Here is a 16578-nt window from a genome sequence, read left to right as displayed (position 1 = left end):
TAGACAAAGCATAAATGGCAAAAGAAAAGAAAAGGCAAAAACTTTTTATGAAAAAATATTCAAGAAAAGCTACATGTGAGGATACAGAGCACCATCATCATAATTCATAAGAATTTTTATCATTCTTCTCTTAAATCTTTCTAGAAAAACAATAACCCCAAATGATTCAATCATCCCTAAACCCTCTCTTTTACTCGCCTAAACAAATGTAAAGATTCAGAGACCCATCTTGATTAGTAGTAATGAAGATAAAAAAAAGCTTACGCAAAAATTGGACAAAATGTAAGTTGAAGGGGTGATAGAGAGAGGGAGAGAACGCTATGTGGTTGGAGAAGAGGAAGCAGAAGACGAGGAGGAGAGAGGACGAGGAGGAGGCAAGAGCTGATGTAGATTCTGAGGAGACCTGTTCTGGCTCGGACTTGCTCTTAATATGAAAGGATGCTGCAAAAGCTGCATCGCACTTCTCCTTTTCCTTGGTTCTCTCTGCAAGCAACACGATATAAAGTGCCTAAACTCAGGTGACGCCGTCGCTGGAGCTTCAGGCGGCTGGGCCATACAAATGGCACACATGAGGCTTGCCCAATCACCTTGCCTGCTCACAGGGAATGGGAATTTCCCCAAGTAAAACTCCAAAATGCTAACACCTAAGCTCCAGATATCTCCAGCGTAACCATCGTACTTCCCCTGGTTCAAGTCAGTGTTGATCCTCTCAGGACTCATATAAGCAATGGTACCTACAGACGAGTTACAGGGATCCATAGTCTGAGCCAAGATCCTACTCACTCCAAAATCAGCAATCTTAACGTTCTTAGCAGAGTTGGTAAGCAGATTCGAAGGTTTGATATCACGGTGAACGATGTGACGGCCATGGAGATAAGCTAAACCACTAAGAATCTGACGAGAGAGATCAGCTAGCTCTTGCTCTTTCCACACATGAGCACCTTCCAAAGAACCTTTATCCATAAACTCAAGCAAAACCTGGATCTCACCGTTCTGATCAAACATCTCGTGACATTTCACAACGTTTGGGTGGTTCACATCTCGCAAAATCTCGATCTCTCTACAGATCTGACGCCTCACAGCCTCCTCGTGGTTACCGTAAATCACCTTGAGCGCGTATAAGCGAGAGCTCGGACGGTGAACCACTTTGTAAACCGTTCCACCAGCTCCGCTTCCGATCCGGTTACCTCGCACTAAATCCGAATAGTTCTTCGGCTCCGAGGAGGAGGAGCTGTTACAGCTCGTAGCTGATGACGACGCAGAAGCAGAACCACCGGAAGACGGCGCAGATCCACCGGAAGAAGCAGGTGGTGGCAGAGGGAGAGGTACGGCGAGGGATACATCGCGCTGAGGAAGCGGTAAGGTAAGATCAGGACGGCGACGAGGACGGCTCTTAACCGGAACGGATAATGATACTCCTGGTGGCGATTGAATCGGTTTCATAGCTTCGATTTCACGATCTGAGAATTGCAAAGCTCGATTGAAGATTCAAGTTGTTATACATATATAAAGAAGATCTTCTTCTCTTCTTTGAATCAGTCGTCGTCTTCAAGTTCAAGTTCGACTTCGTCTACGTCTTCGTGCGTTATCGTCTTCTAGGGTTAGGGGGGGGGGGGGGCAGACTTGAATTGATTCGTTCTTCGAAGCGATCAAATCAGAGAAAAAAAATGAGAAATGAAGGTTCGTCGAAACAAAATAAAAGAAATTGTGAGAGAGAGAGAGAGAGAGAGAGAGAGAGAGAGATGAAAGGGAACGTTAATTTTTTTTTTGGTTAAAAAATAAAAATAAAAATGCAAAAATTGTTAAAATCGAGACAAAAGGTATCTACGCGATATGTATGAGCACGTGATGAGTACTCGCAGGTACTGAAACCATATTATTGTGTGGTTCACTGGCGTTGTTGAGTTTTTTTTTTTATACTTCTTAAAATAAAAACTAAGATGGAAATGAAATTTAAATTCAACACTCAAACGATTATCATATTCCATTATTGGTTCATGCATTATATAGTAAATAAAATCATATATATTTGGGAGTTTATTTATTTATTTGGGAAGTATATTTGTATATTAGCATCAAATTGGATAGCCATTTTTACATCATACACTGACTTCTCATATGTTTTTGAGATTATATACCAAAATTACATTCAATTGCTATGAGTTCCTTTTTTTGTTTTTCCTGAATAATATTTTCAAAATTTATTACAATTAGATATTCTCACTTTTCTTTGTACAACTTGTCTTTTTCTCTTCAAGTAAATCCTTTTTTTTTTTGGTCCAACAAAGCAAATGAAGAAATTTTTTTATAAAGTAAAAGAAGCCCAAGAAACATCTCAACACTCGACCTATATGACTCTATGAGAGTGTATTGATTCTCCGCACATGTGCTGAGTTTTATGCTATTCTCAACTCTTGTGTAGCAATCAATCAGATATATTTGGTTGTTTTTAGCCATGAGAGCAAGTCTTCAAATGCTTTTTGATTATTTTTTTGCATACAAAAATTGAAAAGAGAAAATAATAGATGCAAAACAAGTAACGAAACACACAAGCCCACGGTGTTTTGATTATTTATGATTGGAATGAGTCTCTCTCTCTCTCTCTCTCACTCAAGCTCCATTGCTAACAATAAAAAGAAGAAGATAAAAAAAAAAGCTTTGGTAACACAGTTTCTTGCATTCCTTATAGGCACATCATTATCTCAAACTTGTTCATCAAATGTAAAGTCTCAAACTTCAGGTGCGTCTGAGCGCAAAACTGTCAAGAAAAAAAAATCCATTGTGAAAAAATGTTAGAAAAAAAATGAGTGAACAAGAAAAGTAGTAGTAAGCTGATACCAGATAGACTCAATCTAAAAAACAACGAAATCATCATCTAGAGTCTACTAGACACACACAAAAAGACATCTAAATGCAAAGGTTCCAAATCATCTTCAATCAAGCTTTTGAGATAAGAGACATCTAAATGCAAAGACTCACACAACCTACTAGTTTCTGAGGCTAAACTAATTGAAAATTTCAACAAAGTGGACATAACAGCAACTTTATGAGGAATAGTATTGAAATTGATCAAATCAAGAACCAGAGGTTAGGATAAGCAAAATCAATTGAGATTAGTCAATTCTACAACTTTCTTATCCATGGTTATTCTAAATCGAAACATTTCTCTTTTAAAGTCAATAGCTTTCCCAAAAGGATCTACAACAAAATCAGATATCTCAATCTACGAAAGTCCAAAACAAATTACACACAAAAATCAATATGAAATAATCACAGATCCAAAAGACGATAAAAGGAATCGAGAAAACTCACCAGGTTTCTGAGCCTTTCCATCAGCCCATTTGGAGAGAGAGAAGTGAACCTTCTCGCGTGCTAAGGATTCAGCTCTGTGTGGCTCCTTGAGACAATTCCTCACCAGATTCGCGCAGATGTTTGAGTAGGTAATGTAAGTCATACCCGCCGCTCTCCAGAACGGAACCGCCGCAGTCAATGCCATCTCCGATCAGATCTCTCTTCCTTTCGTTCCTTCTGTTTCTGAGAAATAGGAGAAAATTCGCGAAATTGTGAGACTGGTTCTCTCTCTTCTGTGCCCTAATAACCCCTAACACATATTTAGGCCCATTGGGCTTAGTCAAAGCGTAGAATAGGCCCATTAAGTAACTTAAAACAACAATCTTCTCAATTCAACTTTATCTACTGAAAAGCTCTCAAAATTTTTCTTTGGTGTATTTTGATTTGTTTTTTTTTTTTTTTTATCATTGTTTCTTGGAGTATACGCGAAGACTGAGCCAAACCACATATTTGCTATTTTACTTCCTTAATTAGGCAATAGAAATTTTAAGTGAAGTTACATAGAAATAGGAATTAAAATAAAAAAATTATTTTCCGGGAGGCTCCACGAAATTACTGAAACTTATTCTCATTTTCAGGTAGAATGAGTTTCGTGTATAATGTCTTTGATAATTTCGTGTAAAGTGTCATGCAATTGTTTGTTTTGTTTCGTTTTGTAGTTTTTTCAAAGTTAATATTAAATACACAGCACAGACTTTTGTGAGATGATCAAACTGCAGGAAGATAGAGCTGTTTAGTTTCAGATAAAGATGGTTGAGCTGACCAACAAATAAAACAAGACTTTGGATTTGGATATTGCTTTTAAGTTAATTATTTTTATGTAAACAAATCTTTGTCTTTTTCTCAAAGATGAATTTCTGAATGTTGTATGGTTTACAGAAGAAGCACTAGTAATTTTGCTTGTTTTGGTGGGTTTGGTAAGAAATTTGGTTTTATATCTTCCGAGGATTGTTACCAAATCCAATATATATAGTTGTTGAAGCGTATTTCCTCTACTGAGTTAAGCAAGCAGCAAAACAACAATGGCTGAAGCAAAGAGGCTTGAGAGACTTAAAGCAATGAGAAGTTTACTAAAGAGTGAGATGGAGAAATCAGAAACTTTTTCATTGGTTCTAAACAAGACCGGATCCAAGCTTGAAGAGATCAATCACGAGTTGTCGTCTTTGGAAGCTGATGTTAAAGTAGAGAAATGGCGATGTTCTCCTTTCTCTGATCACATCCGTCACATCATTGCCCCTATATCCGCTGTTTTGAGAGTCTTTTCTTCGGTTCAAGAACTCGAGATCTCTCTCATGTCCTCTGATGAAGTCCTCGGTTATGTTTTCGAAGTTAAACGCCTTGGAGAAGCGATGAAGCTTCTCTCCAGTAGCTGTGTTCTTGCTCTTAATTGGCTCGAAGAGACAATCGAGTACCTTACCGAAAAGGGAATGCCTGAAGATCATCCTTGCGGGTTGCGGTTCAAGACTTCCATTGAACTTCTTCGGGAACTGCAAATGACCGAGCCTCGTGCTTATCTCAAAGGAGGGATTCTTTACACAGCGCTGAAGAATCTCAAAACAGAATTCAAGAAGATTCTCGAAGAGGAGCAGGTCTTGTCTGAAGACAACTTGAGAAACTTGCAGGCTATCATCAAGAGATTACATGCTCACACACAGTTGAAAAAGTATGTACCTGTTTACATCAAAGTCCGCACAAAGGTCATTCAGAAACGGCTTGAGATTGATTATCTTGAGAGAACAATCACAGAAGCTGTTAATGTACATGATATAGAAGGCGATATAGACCAATGGAGATTGCATATGGAGATAGCCGTGAAAGAGATCTATGAGGTTGAGAGTAAGCTCTGCTATGACGTATTTGAAGATGTTGGAGAAGATGTTCCCTTGCGTTGCTTTGGAAAAATAGCTTCAAATTCAGGAATCTTGTCGCTTCTAAGGTTTGGATCAAGAATCAACAAATGCAAGAAAGATCCACCAAAGCTGCTAAAGCTCTTAGATTGTTTCTCTACAATGGACAACATCAGGATAGAGTTTAACCAGCTATTTCAAGGGGAACAATGTTCAGAGATACGCAGGGTTACACGGGAGCTCATTAGCAATCTCGTTAAAGGTGTCTGCGAGATCTTCTGGGAGTTACCTTGCCAGGTGGAGCTACAAAGACCAAACTGTCCTCTGCTTGAGGCTGGTGTCCCAAGGCTTGTTAGTGTTGTCACTGAGTATTGCAACAAGCTACTGGGGAACAACAACAAGCCAATCCTGTCGAAGATTCTGGAGATTGATTTGGGTTGGAAAAAAGCAAAGTATCAAGAAGAGATTCTCACAGGTCACATCTACAACATACTGAGAGAGATTGCTTTGAACTTGGATGCATGGTCAAGTTCCAACAAAGACACCGCTATTTCTTGCATCTTTATGATGAACAACCACTCCCATTTCTGCGGTTTGAGAGAGACTCATCTCGGGGAAATGATGGGAGAGTCTTGGTTAAACGCACACGAGCAGTACAGAGACTATTACGCCGCACTATATGTCAAAGAAAGCTGGGGAAACCTCTTGTCTCTACTCACCAACAAAGCTCAAACCACTTCATCATCATCTGCTGTGAAAAGAAAACGAGCCCGTGAGTCGATCAAACGAACATTACAAGACTTTTCAAAAGGTTTTGATGAGATCTATACAAAGCAATCAAATTGGGTAGTTGAGGATGACAAGTTGAGATGGAAGATATGTCAGGCAATGGTAAGAACGGTTGTGCCAAGATACAAGAGCTACCTACAGAGTTACATAATGCTTCTAGCCGAAGAAGATCCTACGAGTGATAGTAATAAGCATTTGTATTATACTCCAAAGGGTTTAGAGATGAAGCTGACAACAATGTTTCAAAGGAGAGAAGAAGAAACAGAGAAGAGAAACCAGTATTCTAACTTTGTGAACAAAGTGATGGATGTGGGGATTAATCAGAATTCTCACTCGACATTAGAAGCTATATGATGTACTCAGACAAGACAGCGAAACTAAACTCATTTCTTGGTATAACTTAGCTTAACTTAAAAAGAGTTGTGTAATGTATTTGTGTATTGTGACATAACAACAAGGTATAGATTGGTTGTTGTAGTGTGGAATTGTGAATGATTAATGATACAATTACACAAGCTGTTCTAACGAATTAGATCATTTCACCATATTGGTTGCAAAGTTTCAAAATTTGCAACCAAGAAAAAGATTTGCAACTTCTAAAGAGCGAACCTTGTTGAGAGGCAATAACGGACGTGAGTGTTACTGGTCGTGGTTATAGCCGTATAGGCGAACAGAGTTCTAACGGAGGAAAGGTTCGTGATTTTTCCTCAAAAATCTCCGGCGGAAAGGGATAGTGTTGGTTGCAGTCAACGACGGCTCCGACCGACGACTAAGATCACCGTGAAATGATAGAGAGAGTGGCAGGCAGCAAAAAGCAGATGGGCCACAACTGGGCCATGTTATCTATTCATACAGTGGGCTTCAAAAGAGTTTGAAATTTTATTCAGAATGCAAAGGACTTGATAAATGTAGTTGGATGGATCTAATTAGTTAGTTCATAATACCCTGAAGCTTGAATCATATTTATGATTTAGCTTGGCAAAATGTGCCTTATTTATACTACTTTTGATGTTACTGTTTTCATCAAATGTATCAACGAACTCTTCATTATGTACTAGTTTGAATCTTCATAGTAACACAACGACGACAGTTAAACACAAATCACTAAAACTTTTTCGTCTTTATCGATTGCTAACGTATTTAATTTTTGAGAAACGTGTTTCCAAGAACATATTAATGAGCTTTTTTATAGTGTGTACTACACTATATAAAGACGATTTCATTATTATATTTATCATCCTTAATTTTCTAAGACATTAATTTAACTTACAAATGGAGTTTTAAAGGAACCAAATAATAGGTCAATTATAATTAAAAGAAAATACCTTCATACAGTAGAACCTCTATAAATTAATACTCAATAAATTAATAATCTTGATAAATTAATATTTTTTTTTCGGTCTCAAGATGAAACTAATATAATTTTGGACACAATTCGATAATATAATAAAATAATATTTTTTTTGAAAATCCTTTGTAAATATATGGCTCCATCAATAATATAAATTAATAATTATATAAAATTATCTAAATATATGTATATATATACACATCAAATTTTATTAGAGTTCATTTTTAATATTTTTACTATATAAAAATCTTTGATTGTTATATTCAAAACATGATAATTGTTATTTTCCTTGTAATTGATTTTATAAAAATGTTAGTTATAACGATTAAATCTTTTTTTTTAACCAAATAAGGAAAGCCTCTCTATAAATTAATAATTATTAATTTATCAAAAAAATAAAACTTCTATAAATTAATAGATTTTCATGGTCCCAATATTATTAATTTATAGAGATTTTACTGTATTTTAATTTACCGCAAAGAATGTTCAAGTTGAACATGTGGAAGTAACCAACCCCAAAATGGATTTTAGAAAGGTTAATAATGCTTTGGTGAGTCTTACTAAGGCCTTGATTGGAACAACTGTTAGTGGAGCATTAGCATTATGCAGCATAAGCAGTATGTTGTATAAGCTGTATGCTATTAATATATTAACAATGATATGTGATTGGTACAGCTGTTAGCATTTAGACATAAAATTACAAAATTAGACATTTTAAATATACAAATATAGATTTTGTTGCTAATGAAATAGTTTAAAATACTTATTTTGAAAAACAAATTAAAACATATTATAAGCATAATATCAAATGAAACAATAACTTATGAATATTAAAATAAATGAAACAAATCATACGAAAAATAGTTTGTAAGCATAAAAACATATAAAACATAATCTCAACCACCACACAAACCAAAAAAAAATCAACATGTACGTAAAACATATATACTCATACCTTGCTTGTTGGTTGCACACGTTCTTCTTGATTCGACATGTTGAAATTGTTTACAATATTATTATATGTTATATTTCTGGCTTTGACAAAAAATGTTGTGAGACGTTGCATTAAAAAACAAAAAAGTAATAATAGATGAGAAACAATGAAAACCATCATCTTCAAGAAAAACAACAAGACATCTTCGTACTCTTTGCATCATATGAATATACACAAGAAATTTGGTTATAAGATTAAAAAAATGGAAGAGTTGCTTTTCAACTTACGAGGTTTGCTGAGGTTTGCTGCTGCAGACTTTTCTCTGATGCATTTTCTTTAGGGTTAGGTCAAAAATAGTATTGTGAATTTATAGTAAACTCTAGGTGATTAGTGAGGGTAAAATTGTATTTTAATAACTTTAAAACCATTATGCTTGGGAAATGCTTCATTTAGGAGCATTGGGCTATAGAGCATTTAAAAGCCTTTTATGTTCCCTTTATGCTCTTTTTATGCTTTCTAAACAAAACATGATTGGTTTTCTAAAATCTATATGCTCACTTATATACACTACCAATCAAAGCCTAACACATACTACTGATTTTATCATTTGAGACTTTGGTCAGTGTACTCATTTACGGAGGGAATCCCGGAAAAGCATCAAAATATTTCGAATGGCTATGTCATCAATTTGACCAATAAATCTAATTATTTACTAGTGCTGCCAAAATTACACAATACTCTGCCCGTCTGCCGTCCATCCAATTTCCCTAACTCACTCTGACAATAGATCGAAGCAAGAAGAGTAGTTTTGTTTCTCTCCAACAGTATTTCCATTTCCATTCGATTGATGGTGCTTAATTTTTTTTTGGTTAATAATGGTGCTTAAAAATATTTTAACATTAAAATAATTGAAATAAAATAAAAATACATAATAAGCTAAGCTTTTTTAGAAATTGTTAAGCACTCCTATGTGTTAGTTTATTATTGGTTTTTCTCTTTTTAACTTATGTTTTTGTCAATGTTTGAGTTATGTTCTTTTATAAAACCCAATCAAGTTTTTTAAAATATACAATATTTATAAATTAAAACAAAATAAATTTTATTATAATAATTTACAAAATTATTTTTTTAATTAATAACCCCAAGTTTAGTAATTCGATGGACCCATGAAATTTTACAGTTTCTTAAAAACTTATTAATCTAACTTTTTTTTTATAAAAATTTATATTAAACTAATTGTTAAACAACATTCTTTAAATTTAGTGATGGAGGTGCTCTTAGTACACTGATTTCACCAGATAACATACTATTACACCAATTTTCCTTTTTTTTTTTTTTTGAACTATCATACTATTACACCAATTTGTAGAGCAACTTATAGTTATAAATTTTTAAAAATAAAATATTTTAAAATTTTAAAATAGATTAGTTAGACGAAAAAAAAAAAAGATTAGTTAGACGACCTGTTCTCACTTTACTTTCAGAATAATGTCTACACCAAACATCATAACACTTACCACACAAACTAATCCAAACTAGTTGTTTTTCGTTTGGGACTCTTACCCAACCGAGATCTTATGATATTTGGTTTAAAATATTCTTGGAGACATAATTTGTTACCTTTCTATTCTATCTTTAATTTTGCCAAGACATAATTGTTCATTTCAAACTTTATCTTTAAGAGTAGATGAGACATGATTCATGTAATGATGGCGTGATACTTGGGGAAATACACGGTACAAAAACATTGATCCACAAAAAGAAACGGTACACTATTTTGAGATTAGGAAAAGCAAACCTCTTAAACACGTTATACATATTTTAAATTTGGCTTTGAGTAATTATATATTTATAAAAGAATAATTGTAAGGTTTTAAATCAAGTTACTGTTTGTTACAGAATTCTTTTTTATTCCATTACTACTCACAAATTTTGTGACTTTATATATATATTTGTTATAAGTTTTATCAATGATATGTAATAATGTAATCTATATTTTTTTAATAAAAATATGGATTTTAATTTATTTGTATAGTTTATATGACGAATTTCTAATCATTTGTGGCTAAAACAATTAAGGATTGCATTTTATCTGCCCAACCAATTGTCTCACCGATCACCTTTGGTCTACTCTTCTAGCCTTTGATTCTCATAAGGATGTTTTTCTTTTTAAGCTTAGGCTTCGTTTTGTTTGGAGATATGCTAGTTTTCGTTGTGTGCAATTGGTTCTTCTTATGGTTGTTTATTTGTTGTGGTTGATAGCTTTTTCATTTCATCATCTTGCTCGTTCGAACTCGGTTTTATCGAGTTGCTAGGCTTCGCTTCTTTTCTTGTTTTGCAGATTTGTTTAGATCTGATTGTTTTTTGTAAGACTTTTATATAGACGATTTTGGACGTTGTTGTCGTCATCGTCGCATTTAGAAGCGTTTCGGGTCCTTGCTTGTTGTGCTGGGTTATGAAGACTTTGGTTATATTTCTATAGATGGGTTCTCTTCATGATAAAAAGTGGTTGATGTTAGCTTTGGATTAGTCATGGACATCCTTGGTAAATCTCATCTGTAAATGGTTAGAGAGAAAATGCAAGAATGCATTTTGAGACTATTATGTTGTGTAAAAGTTATACTTTGTTGTCTATGTTCTATTTTGTATTTTTTTTCTTGATTTTTTTTATGCTTTCGAAAACTTCTTGTTATTTATCGGCTTAGTTTTATTTTTTTGGGCTTTAAATTCTAGATATATATGTGTTTCCGCCAGCTCAAGTTGTAATATAGAATGATTCTACCAAAAAAAAAGAAAATTGTAATACATAATGAAAAAAATGGGAAAATTGAAAATAAAGGATCACTAAAAATTTTTTGTCCATATACACCTTTTTTTTAAAATGGTTATTTTTACCTAAAATACCCATACAAATTAATATACCTAAATTTAACAAGTTATAACAAGTAAAATATAGAAAAATAAGTAGATATACAATAATAGAGGTAATATAATTTTTTATAAAAATAAAATAAAATGTATAAGTTGTTTTTTTTATGGATAAAATTTGATATAAAACATTTAGAAAACGTTTTCCACTGTTCTGAAAATTTAAGATGATGTGTTCTAACATTTTGTACATGTTATACTAAATTCAAGAATAGTTTATGTTCTAAATAGTTTAGTAGCCCAAAATTATGAATTCTATAAAATTCAGAGTGTGTATTCTACGGTTTACTCTATGTTCTAAATGTTTTAGTACAATCCTTCTACGTTTTACTCTATATTCTGAAAACGTTAGAATATGTTTTATTCCTTTTACTCTATCTCTGAGAAAATTTGTAGATATCTACTACAGAAAAGAGAATGCATACACTCAAACTTTTAGAGACAACTAAATATAGGAAGTGAATCTTTAATTAAGGAAACTAAATATTTATCCAAGATCGTATTTTAAAAAAATTAAAATAAAAAGTGTATACACTCTGATCACCCAAGTTTATTTTCTCTAGAGGATTTTCTCTAATTTCTAATTTAAAATAAAACGGATGGGGAAGGAGAGAGTAGTCGTAAGGTGGAGAAGTGATACGGAGGATAATGTCGTCGACGGTCATATTGTGGTTACGGTCTATAACTTCTTCTTCCATCATCATCATCGTCTTCTTCTTTTTCCTCTTCTTTGCTCTGCTTCCTTTTTTGTTTTCACGTAAAAATAAGTTTTGAGAATGAGATTAATCACGTAATCCTTTGCCTTTGGAGTCTTGAAGTTGCATAGGCTTTATAGACTCGGTTTAAAGATTCTGGTTCAAGTTCGGTTTAAATTAATATAATCCACTCCAACGATAATTTATATTAAATCTACGCCGTCGTGATGAGTGTCGCCGGCGTCTACCATTTAACACTTATGGCGAAGGTATTCATGTATTGACATTTCCATCAACGATTCAATTTATGTATCTTGTGTACTCTCTGGTTGATACATTCTCTCCTTGATTCATGAATAGAATTCTGACAGTAAAGCTACATGAATATTGTTCTCCATCATAACATACTTGAGCATGAACTCTGGTTCAATAAGAATCATCCCTCATGAAATGTTTGACTGTTTTAAGAGTAGCATGAAACAAAACCTCATCAGTTGTTGCATTCAGACTGACAGCCAAAGCACAATTTGACTCACGGAAAAAACGCTTCAGCTGAGGAACAAGGCCTCTGGTTGAGATTGTGACCTTACGGGGATTGAAATGAAGTCCATGCTCATCCACCGTTATGTTTGCAGCTTTGATGACATTTTCAATGTTGTGAAATGGCTCTTCCATTCCCTACAAAACATATCCAGCTCTATGAGAAACTGGAGACACTTGTTTAAACAGACCTTAAATATGATCTAAATATGTTGAATGCCACCGCCGCCGTTGATGTCACCGAAGATTTTTTTTTGTTAACGACTTGGTAAAAGGTGAAAGAGAAGAAAGAAAAGAGTGTTTTGATGACTCTTAATCAATTAGAAGTTTAGATTACCTATTTTGTTAATTTTTTAAAATATATGTATATTTTTTGTTAATTTAGTTTTTTAAAATTGAGGATAAAGCTGAGTTTTCGTTATTAGAAAACCTATATGATCAAACATATCAAACTAAAGTCCAGATGGACTTTTTTTTCCAATTTCCCCAAAAAAAATTACTGACACTACTCTCTGCACAACTGATCATTTATTAACATTCAATTATAAATATCTCGTAACGGAACCTACTTGTACTTTTTAAACCAACCACAAAAAGAGAACTTGAGTAATGCAAAAAACGCATAATACTCCATAGAGACAGTAATCAATAGTGTGGCAACTGGGCAAGTCACTTGTCAAAATTTTAATCAATAAATTTGACAAATATACAGTAAATACAATTAAATGAATCATTATTATATTCCTTAAAATATGATAATTTAATTAATTTGCAGAAAAACGACAAATTAATTAGGGAAAACATAAACAATGTGACTTATAGTATTCCAGATTTAATTTAGTTATTTAATTGAAGAATATCAAAAGACTCAAAACAACCACCACCACCACTTGGGTAAGTAAATAAAGATGAGATTTTTGTTTACTAATTTTGGTTCGATACGGTACAAATCCGGTTAACTGACATTAAAATCCGGTTAAAAAAACTAAACCAGTTGAGTTAAATACCAGAATTGACGGCGAGAGTGTCGGTGGCTGTGTTTAAGGCAGAGAGACGGTCACTTGAGAACACTGACAAGTAAATATAATAAAAATAAAAATTAAATTAAGAAAAAAAGGAAGTGTCTTTTGACAAAATCATCACAGATTTGTGAAAAATCTTGTCTCTTTGTTTATTTTTTCCTTTTTATTAACGATCTGTAAATTCTCCTCAGTTTCTGTGAAACCCTTGGGAAAAACCCATTTTCTCTTTTCGAGAGAGAGAGAGAGAGAGGAGGGAGGAGAGTGTTGTAAGAAGAAGAAATGGGTGTGGATTTGAGGCAAGTGGTGGCTGGGATTCTCACCATTACCATGTTTGTGATGCTTGGACAAATGCTTCATAGAGATTACTTTGATGCTCTTCAGGTATTGAATCCTTAACCCCCCCACCCACTCACCCACATGCCATAAGAGTTAGTGACTGAGCTTAATTCTTTGAGAAGCAGATCTAGTTTTATACAACCCTCAATTCAATTGAAAAAAAAAAAAGAACCTATTTTTATTCATTTTGGATCGAATTTGGCTTGTATTGATCATAAAGGCTCATACTTTGGAGAGAACGATCGATTCAGCTGTTTTTATCATCTATATTGATTGTGAAAGTTTTCAAGCTTTTTTGATTCTATTGGTAGCTTTGAAATCTCCAAATGCTTCTTCTCTTTAAGTTCTGCTTTTGTGTGTGTTTACAGGAGAAAGTTCAAGGAGATGCACATGATATTGAATTCAAGGGATCAAAAGTAGCTGTTGAAGATGGACTTGTTAGAGCTATTCAAGGTGTGACTAATGGACCTTGGATGGAGGATAGCCATGAACTTAAACCTTGTTGGTCCATTTCTCAATCTGGTATGTTCCCTCAGATTAGTTATATTATTTATTTTCCCTTGTAGCTTTTGGTTCGGTGTGTGTTAATGCTTGTTCTGGTGTTGCAGATGAAGCAGTATCATCCAAGGGTTATGTTACATTCTCCTTAACGAATGGTCCTGAGTACCATGTCTCTCAGGTATCCTTTATCTTAACTTTAAAGTTTCAAATCTGTGAATTCAATCTGAATTTCCTTTAGACATGTGTTCTCATCTTTCCACTGATGTTTTATGTTGTTAACTTTACCATCTTGTTTAGATTACTGATGCCGTGATGGTGGCGAAGCATCTTGGAGCAACTCTAGTGCTTCCCGATATAAGAGGAAGCAAACCTGGCGATGAAATGTTAGTGTTTTTTGCATTAAGCATTTTGGTTTCGTCAAATTGTTTGTTTCTTTAAGGTCTTATGAACACATTCGGAATGCTTGACCAGGAACTTCGATGATATCTATGATGTGGACAAACTTATTAAAAGCTTGGAAAGCGTCGTCAAAGTTGTAAGAAAATTGCCGAGCCACGTATCTCTAAGAGATATCGCCATTGTTAAGGTTCCTACCCGAGTTGCAGAAGATTACATCAAGGAACATATTGACCCCATCTTCAAATCGAAAGGGAACATAAGAGTTACAACCTACTTCCCTTCGGTGAACTTGAGGAAATCTTCGCAGGGTGCTGAAACCGACCCTGTCTCTTGTTTGGCAATGTTTGGTTCCTTGGAGTTGCAACCTGCAGTGAATGATTTGGTTGAGTCGATGATTCAGCGGCTGAAGACACACAGCAAGAAATCAGGTGGCCGTTTCCTAGCCATAGACTTGAGGGTTGAGATACTTGAAAAGAAAAATTGCCATGCAGCAGGTGCTGTGGGATCCAAAACCTGTTACAACGCACAAGAGATTGCATTGTTCTTGAGGAAGCTTGGATTTGACAGTGATACAACTATATATCTGACTCAGCCAAGATGGGAGAGCAGCCTCAATATTCTTAAGGACATTTTCCCAAAAACATATACTAAGGTGCGTAAGTCCTTCATTATTTAGTGTCTGAAGTTGTCAGTTGTCACCCATATATGCTAATCTTGATTTTTTTGTTACTGAAAAATGCAGGAGTCGATAATGCCGTCAGATAAGAAATCGAAGTACCTTGAATTAGAAAATTCTGAATATGAAAATGTTATTGACTTCTACATAAGTTCAAGGAGTGATGTATTTGTGCCAGCCATTCCTGGTCTGTTTTACGCCAATACAGTTGGAAAAAGGATAGCATTAGGCAAGCCTCAAGTTCTTGTTCCAGCAGAGATCTCAGGAACATCTGGTCGTTGTACTGATTACATCTCTCCTTACATATCAAAGAAGAACCATTTGGCGTATTCATGTTTTTGCTGAACTTATGAGGGAAATGTTTTGTCAATGTGATCTTGAAACCAACATCCATGAAAAGATCTTGTCACTAAAGTGTAAGCCAATCTAGTTACCTGGGGTTTTCCGGTTGTTTAATATTGATAAGTTTAGCTCGATACCAATTTGATTTTAGTCCAGTATTCTCATTGTGGTTGTCTTGTTTAGGAAAAGAAACTCTATAAGTTACAATTTGAATCTATTGGCTCATACTTTTTACATACTTTTCTTGTCGTAGTCAAAGGAGCAACATTTACAGGGAAACAATTTTTACTGTTCAAACATTACTGAAAACTAAAAACTGTAAAATAGAGAAAATGCAGCAACCATGCTAAACAATGCAATGTACGATCACGTAAATGTTTTTAGATCATGAAGAAAGATGAAAATGATTTGTGATTATTGAACTAGTGGACATTACATCGATCGCTGACTCTCTTGAGTTATCTCCCCAGTTCTTCCTTGAGTTCGAGACATCTCTAAGGCCAGACACTCGTTGAGCTCTATAACAACCTGGCTCATGCTTGTCCTATTATTACAAGAACGAGCCACACAAGTACGTGCTATATCCATAGCTTTGCTGCTGAGTTGGGCTCAAAGTCACTGTTTAGCCTGGGATCAACAATCTCTCTAGTACTGCCTTTTTCGACCTCTAAATCGACCCACTTGGAAATGTGAGGACGTTCACGGTTGCTATCAATGACAGGCTGATTGGTTATCAACTCCAACAGAACAATTCCAAAGCTATAAATGTCGCTCTTTTTGGTTAAACGGTTTGAGTTGAAGTACCTGCATTATCATCAAGTGACTCAGTATATAACACCTTCGAGTCCATTAAAAGTTATGAGACTG

General features: G+C 34.6%; 4 protein-coding genes across 4 annotated transcripts; 2 read left to right on the top strand and 2 right to left on the bottom strand.

The window, feature by feature from the left end:
• Positions 1-28: 28 nt before the first annotated feature.
• On the bottom strand, positions 29-1802 carry LOC104742680 (mitogen-activated protein kinase kinase 4). The gene has a single exon (XM_010463698.3). The coding sequence runs from the start codon at positions 1441-1443 to the stop codon at positions 319-321; it is 1125 nt and encodes a 374-aa protein (XP_010462000.1). The 5' UTR covers positions 1444-1802; the 3' UTR covers positions 29-318.
• Positions 1803-2537: 735 nt separating this feature from the next.
• LOC104742679 (ATP synthase subunit epsilon, mitochondrial-like) lies at positions 2538-3575 on the bottom strand. The gene is made up of 2 exons (XM_010463696.3): positions 3313-3575; positions 2538-2758 (listed from the first exon to the last, which is right to left on the bottom strand). The coding sequence occupies exons 1-2, from the start codon at positions 3494-3496 to the stop codon at positions 2730-2732; spliced, it is 213 nt and encodes a 70-aa protein (XP_010461998.1). The 5' UTR covers positions 3497-3575; the 3' UTR covers positions 2538-2729.
• A 318-nt stretch (positions 3576-3893) lies between these two features.
• On the top strand, positions 3894-6516 carry LOC104744059 (exocyst complex component EXO70I-like). Its single transcript, XM_087483007.1, has one exon. It carries the CDS (start codon positions 4374-4376, stop codon positions 6339-6341), a length of 1968 nt encoding a protein of 655 aa, XP_087339133.1. The 5' UTR covers positions 3894-4373; the 3' UTR covers positions 6342-6516.
• A 6948-nt stretch (positions 6517-13464) lies between these two features.
• Positions 13465-15947, top strand: LOC104742678 (protein MANNAN SYNTHESIS-RELATED 2). The gene is made up of 6 exons (XM_010463695.3): positions 13465-13838; positions 14162-14315; positions 14402-14472; positions 14592-14677; positions 14766-15345; positions 15436-15947. Exons 1-6 carry the CDS (start codon positions 13737-13739, stop codon positions 15712-15714), a joined length of 1272 nt encoding a protein of 423 aa, XP_010461997.2. The 5' UTR covers positions 13465-13736; the 3' UTR covers positions 15715-15947.
• The last annotated feature ends 631 nt before the right edge of the window (positions 15948-16578 follow it).

The sequence above is a fragment of the Camelina sativa genome, chromosome 14, assembly GCF_030686135.1.
Source record: "Camelina sativa cultivar CO46 ecotype springtype chromosome 14, ASM3068613v1".
NCBI classification, from domain to species: Eukaryota; Viridiplantae; Streptophyta; class Magnoliopsida; order Brassicales; family Brassicaceae; genus Camelina; species Camelina sativa.
This window is presented reverse-complemented; position numbering and strand designations above follow the sequence as displayed.

Coding starts and splice junctions, on each gene's coding strand:
- LOC104742680 (XM_010463698.3), bottom strand. CDS start 1,443: ATGAAACCGATTCAATCGCCACCAGGAGTATCATTATCCGTTCCGGTT.
- LOC104742679 (XM_010463696.3), bottom strand. CDS start 3,496: ATGGCATTGACTGCGGCGGTTCCGTTCTGGAGAGCGGCGGGTATGACT. Junction 2,759..3,312: donor TGGAAAGGCTCAGAAACCTG/GTGAGTTTTCTC, acceptor TTTTCTTGACAG/TTTTGCGCTCAGACGCACCT.
- LOC104744059 (XM_087483007.1), top strand. CDS start 4,374: ATGGCTGAAGCAAAGAGGCTTGAGAGACTTAAAGCAATGAGAAGTTTA.
- LOC104742678 (XM_010463695.3), top strand. CDS start 13,737: ATGGGTGTGGATTTGAGGCAAGTGGTGGCTGGGATTCTCACCATTACC. Junction 13,839..14,161: donor ATTACTTTGATGCTCTTCAG/GTATTGAATCCT, acceptor GTGTGTTTACAG/GAGAAAGTTCAAGGAGATGC. Junction 14,316..14,401: donor TTGGTCCATTTCTCAATCTG/GTATGTTCCCTC, acceptor CTGGTGTTGCAG/ATGAAGCAGTATCATCCAAG.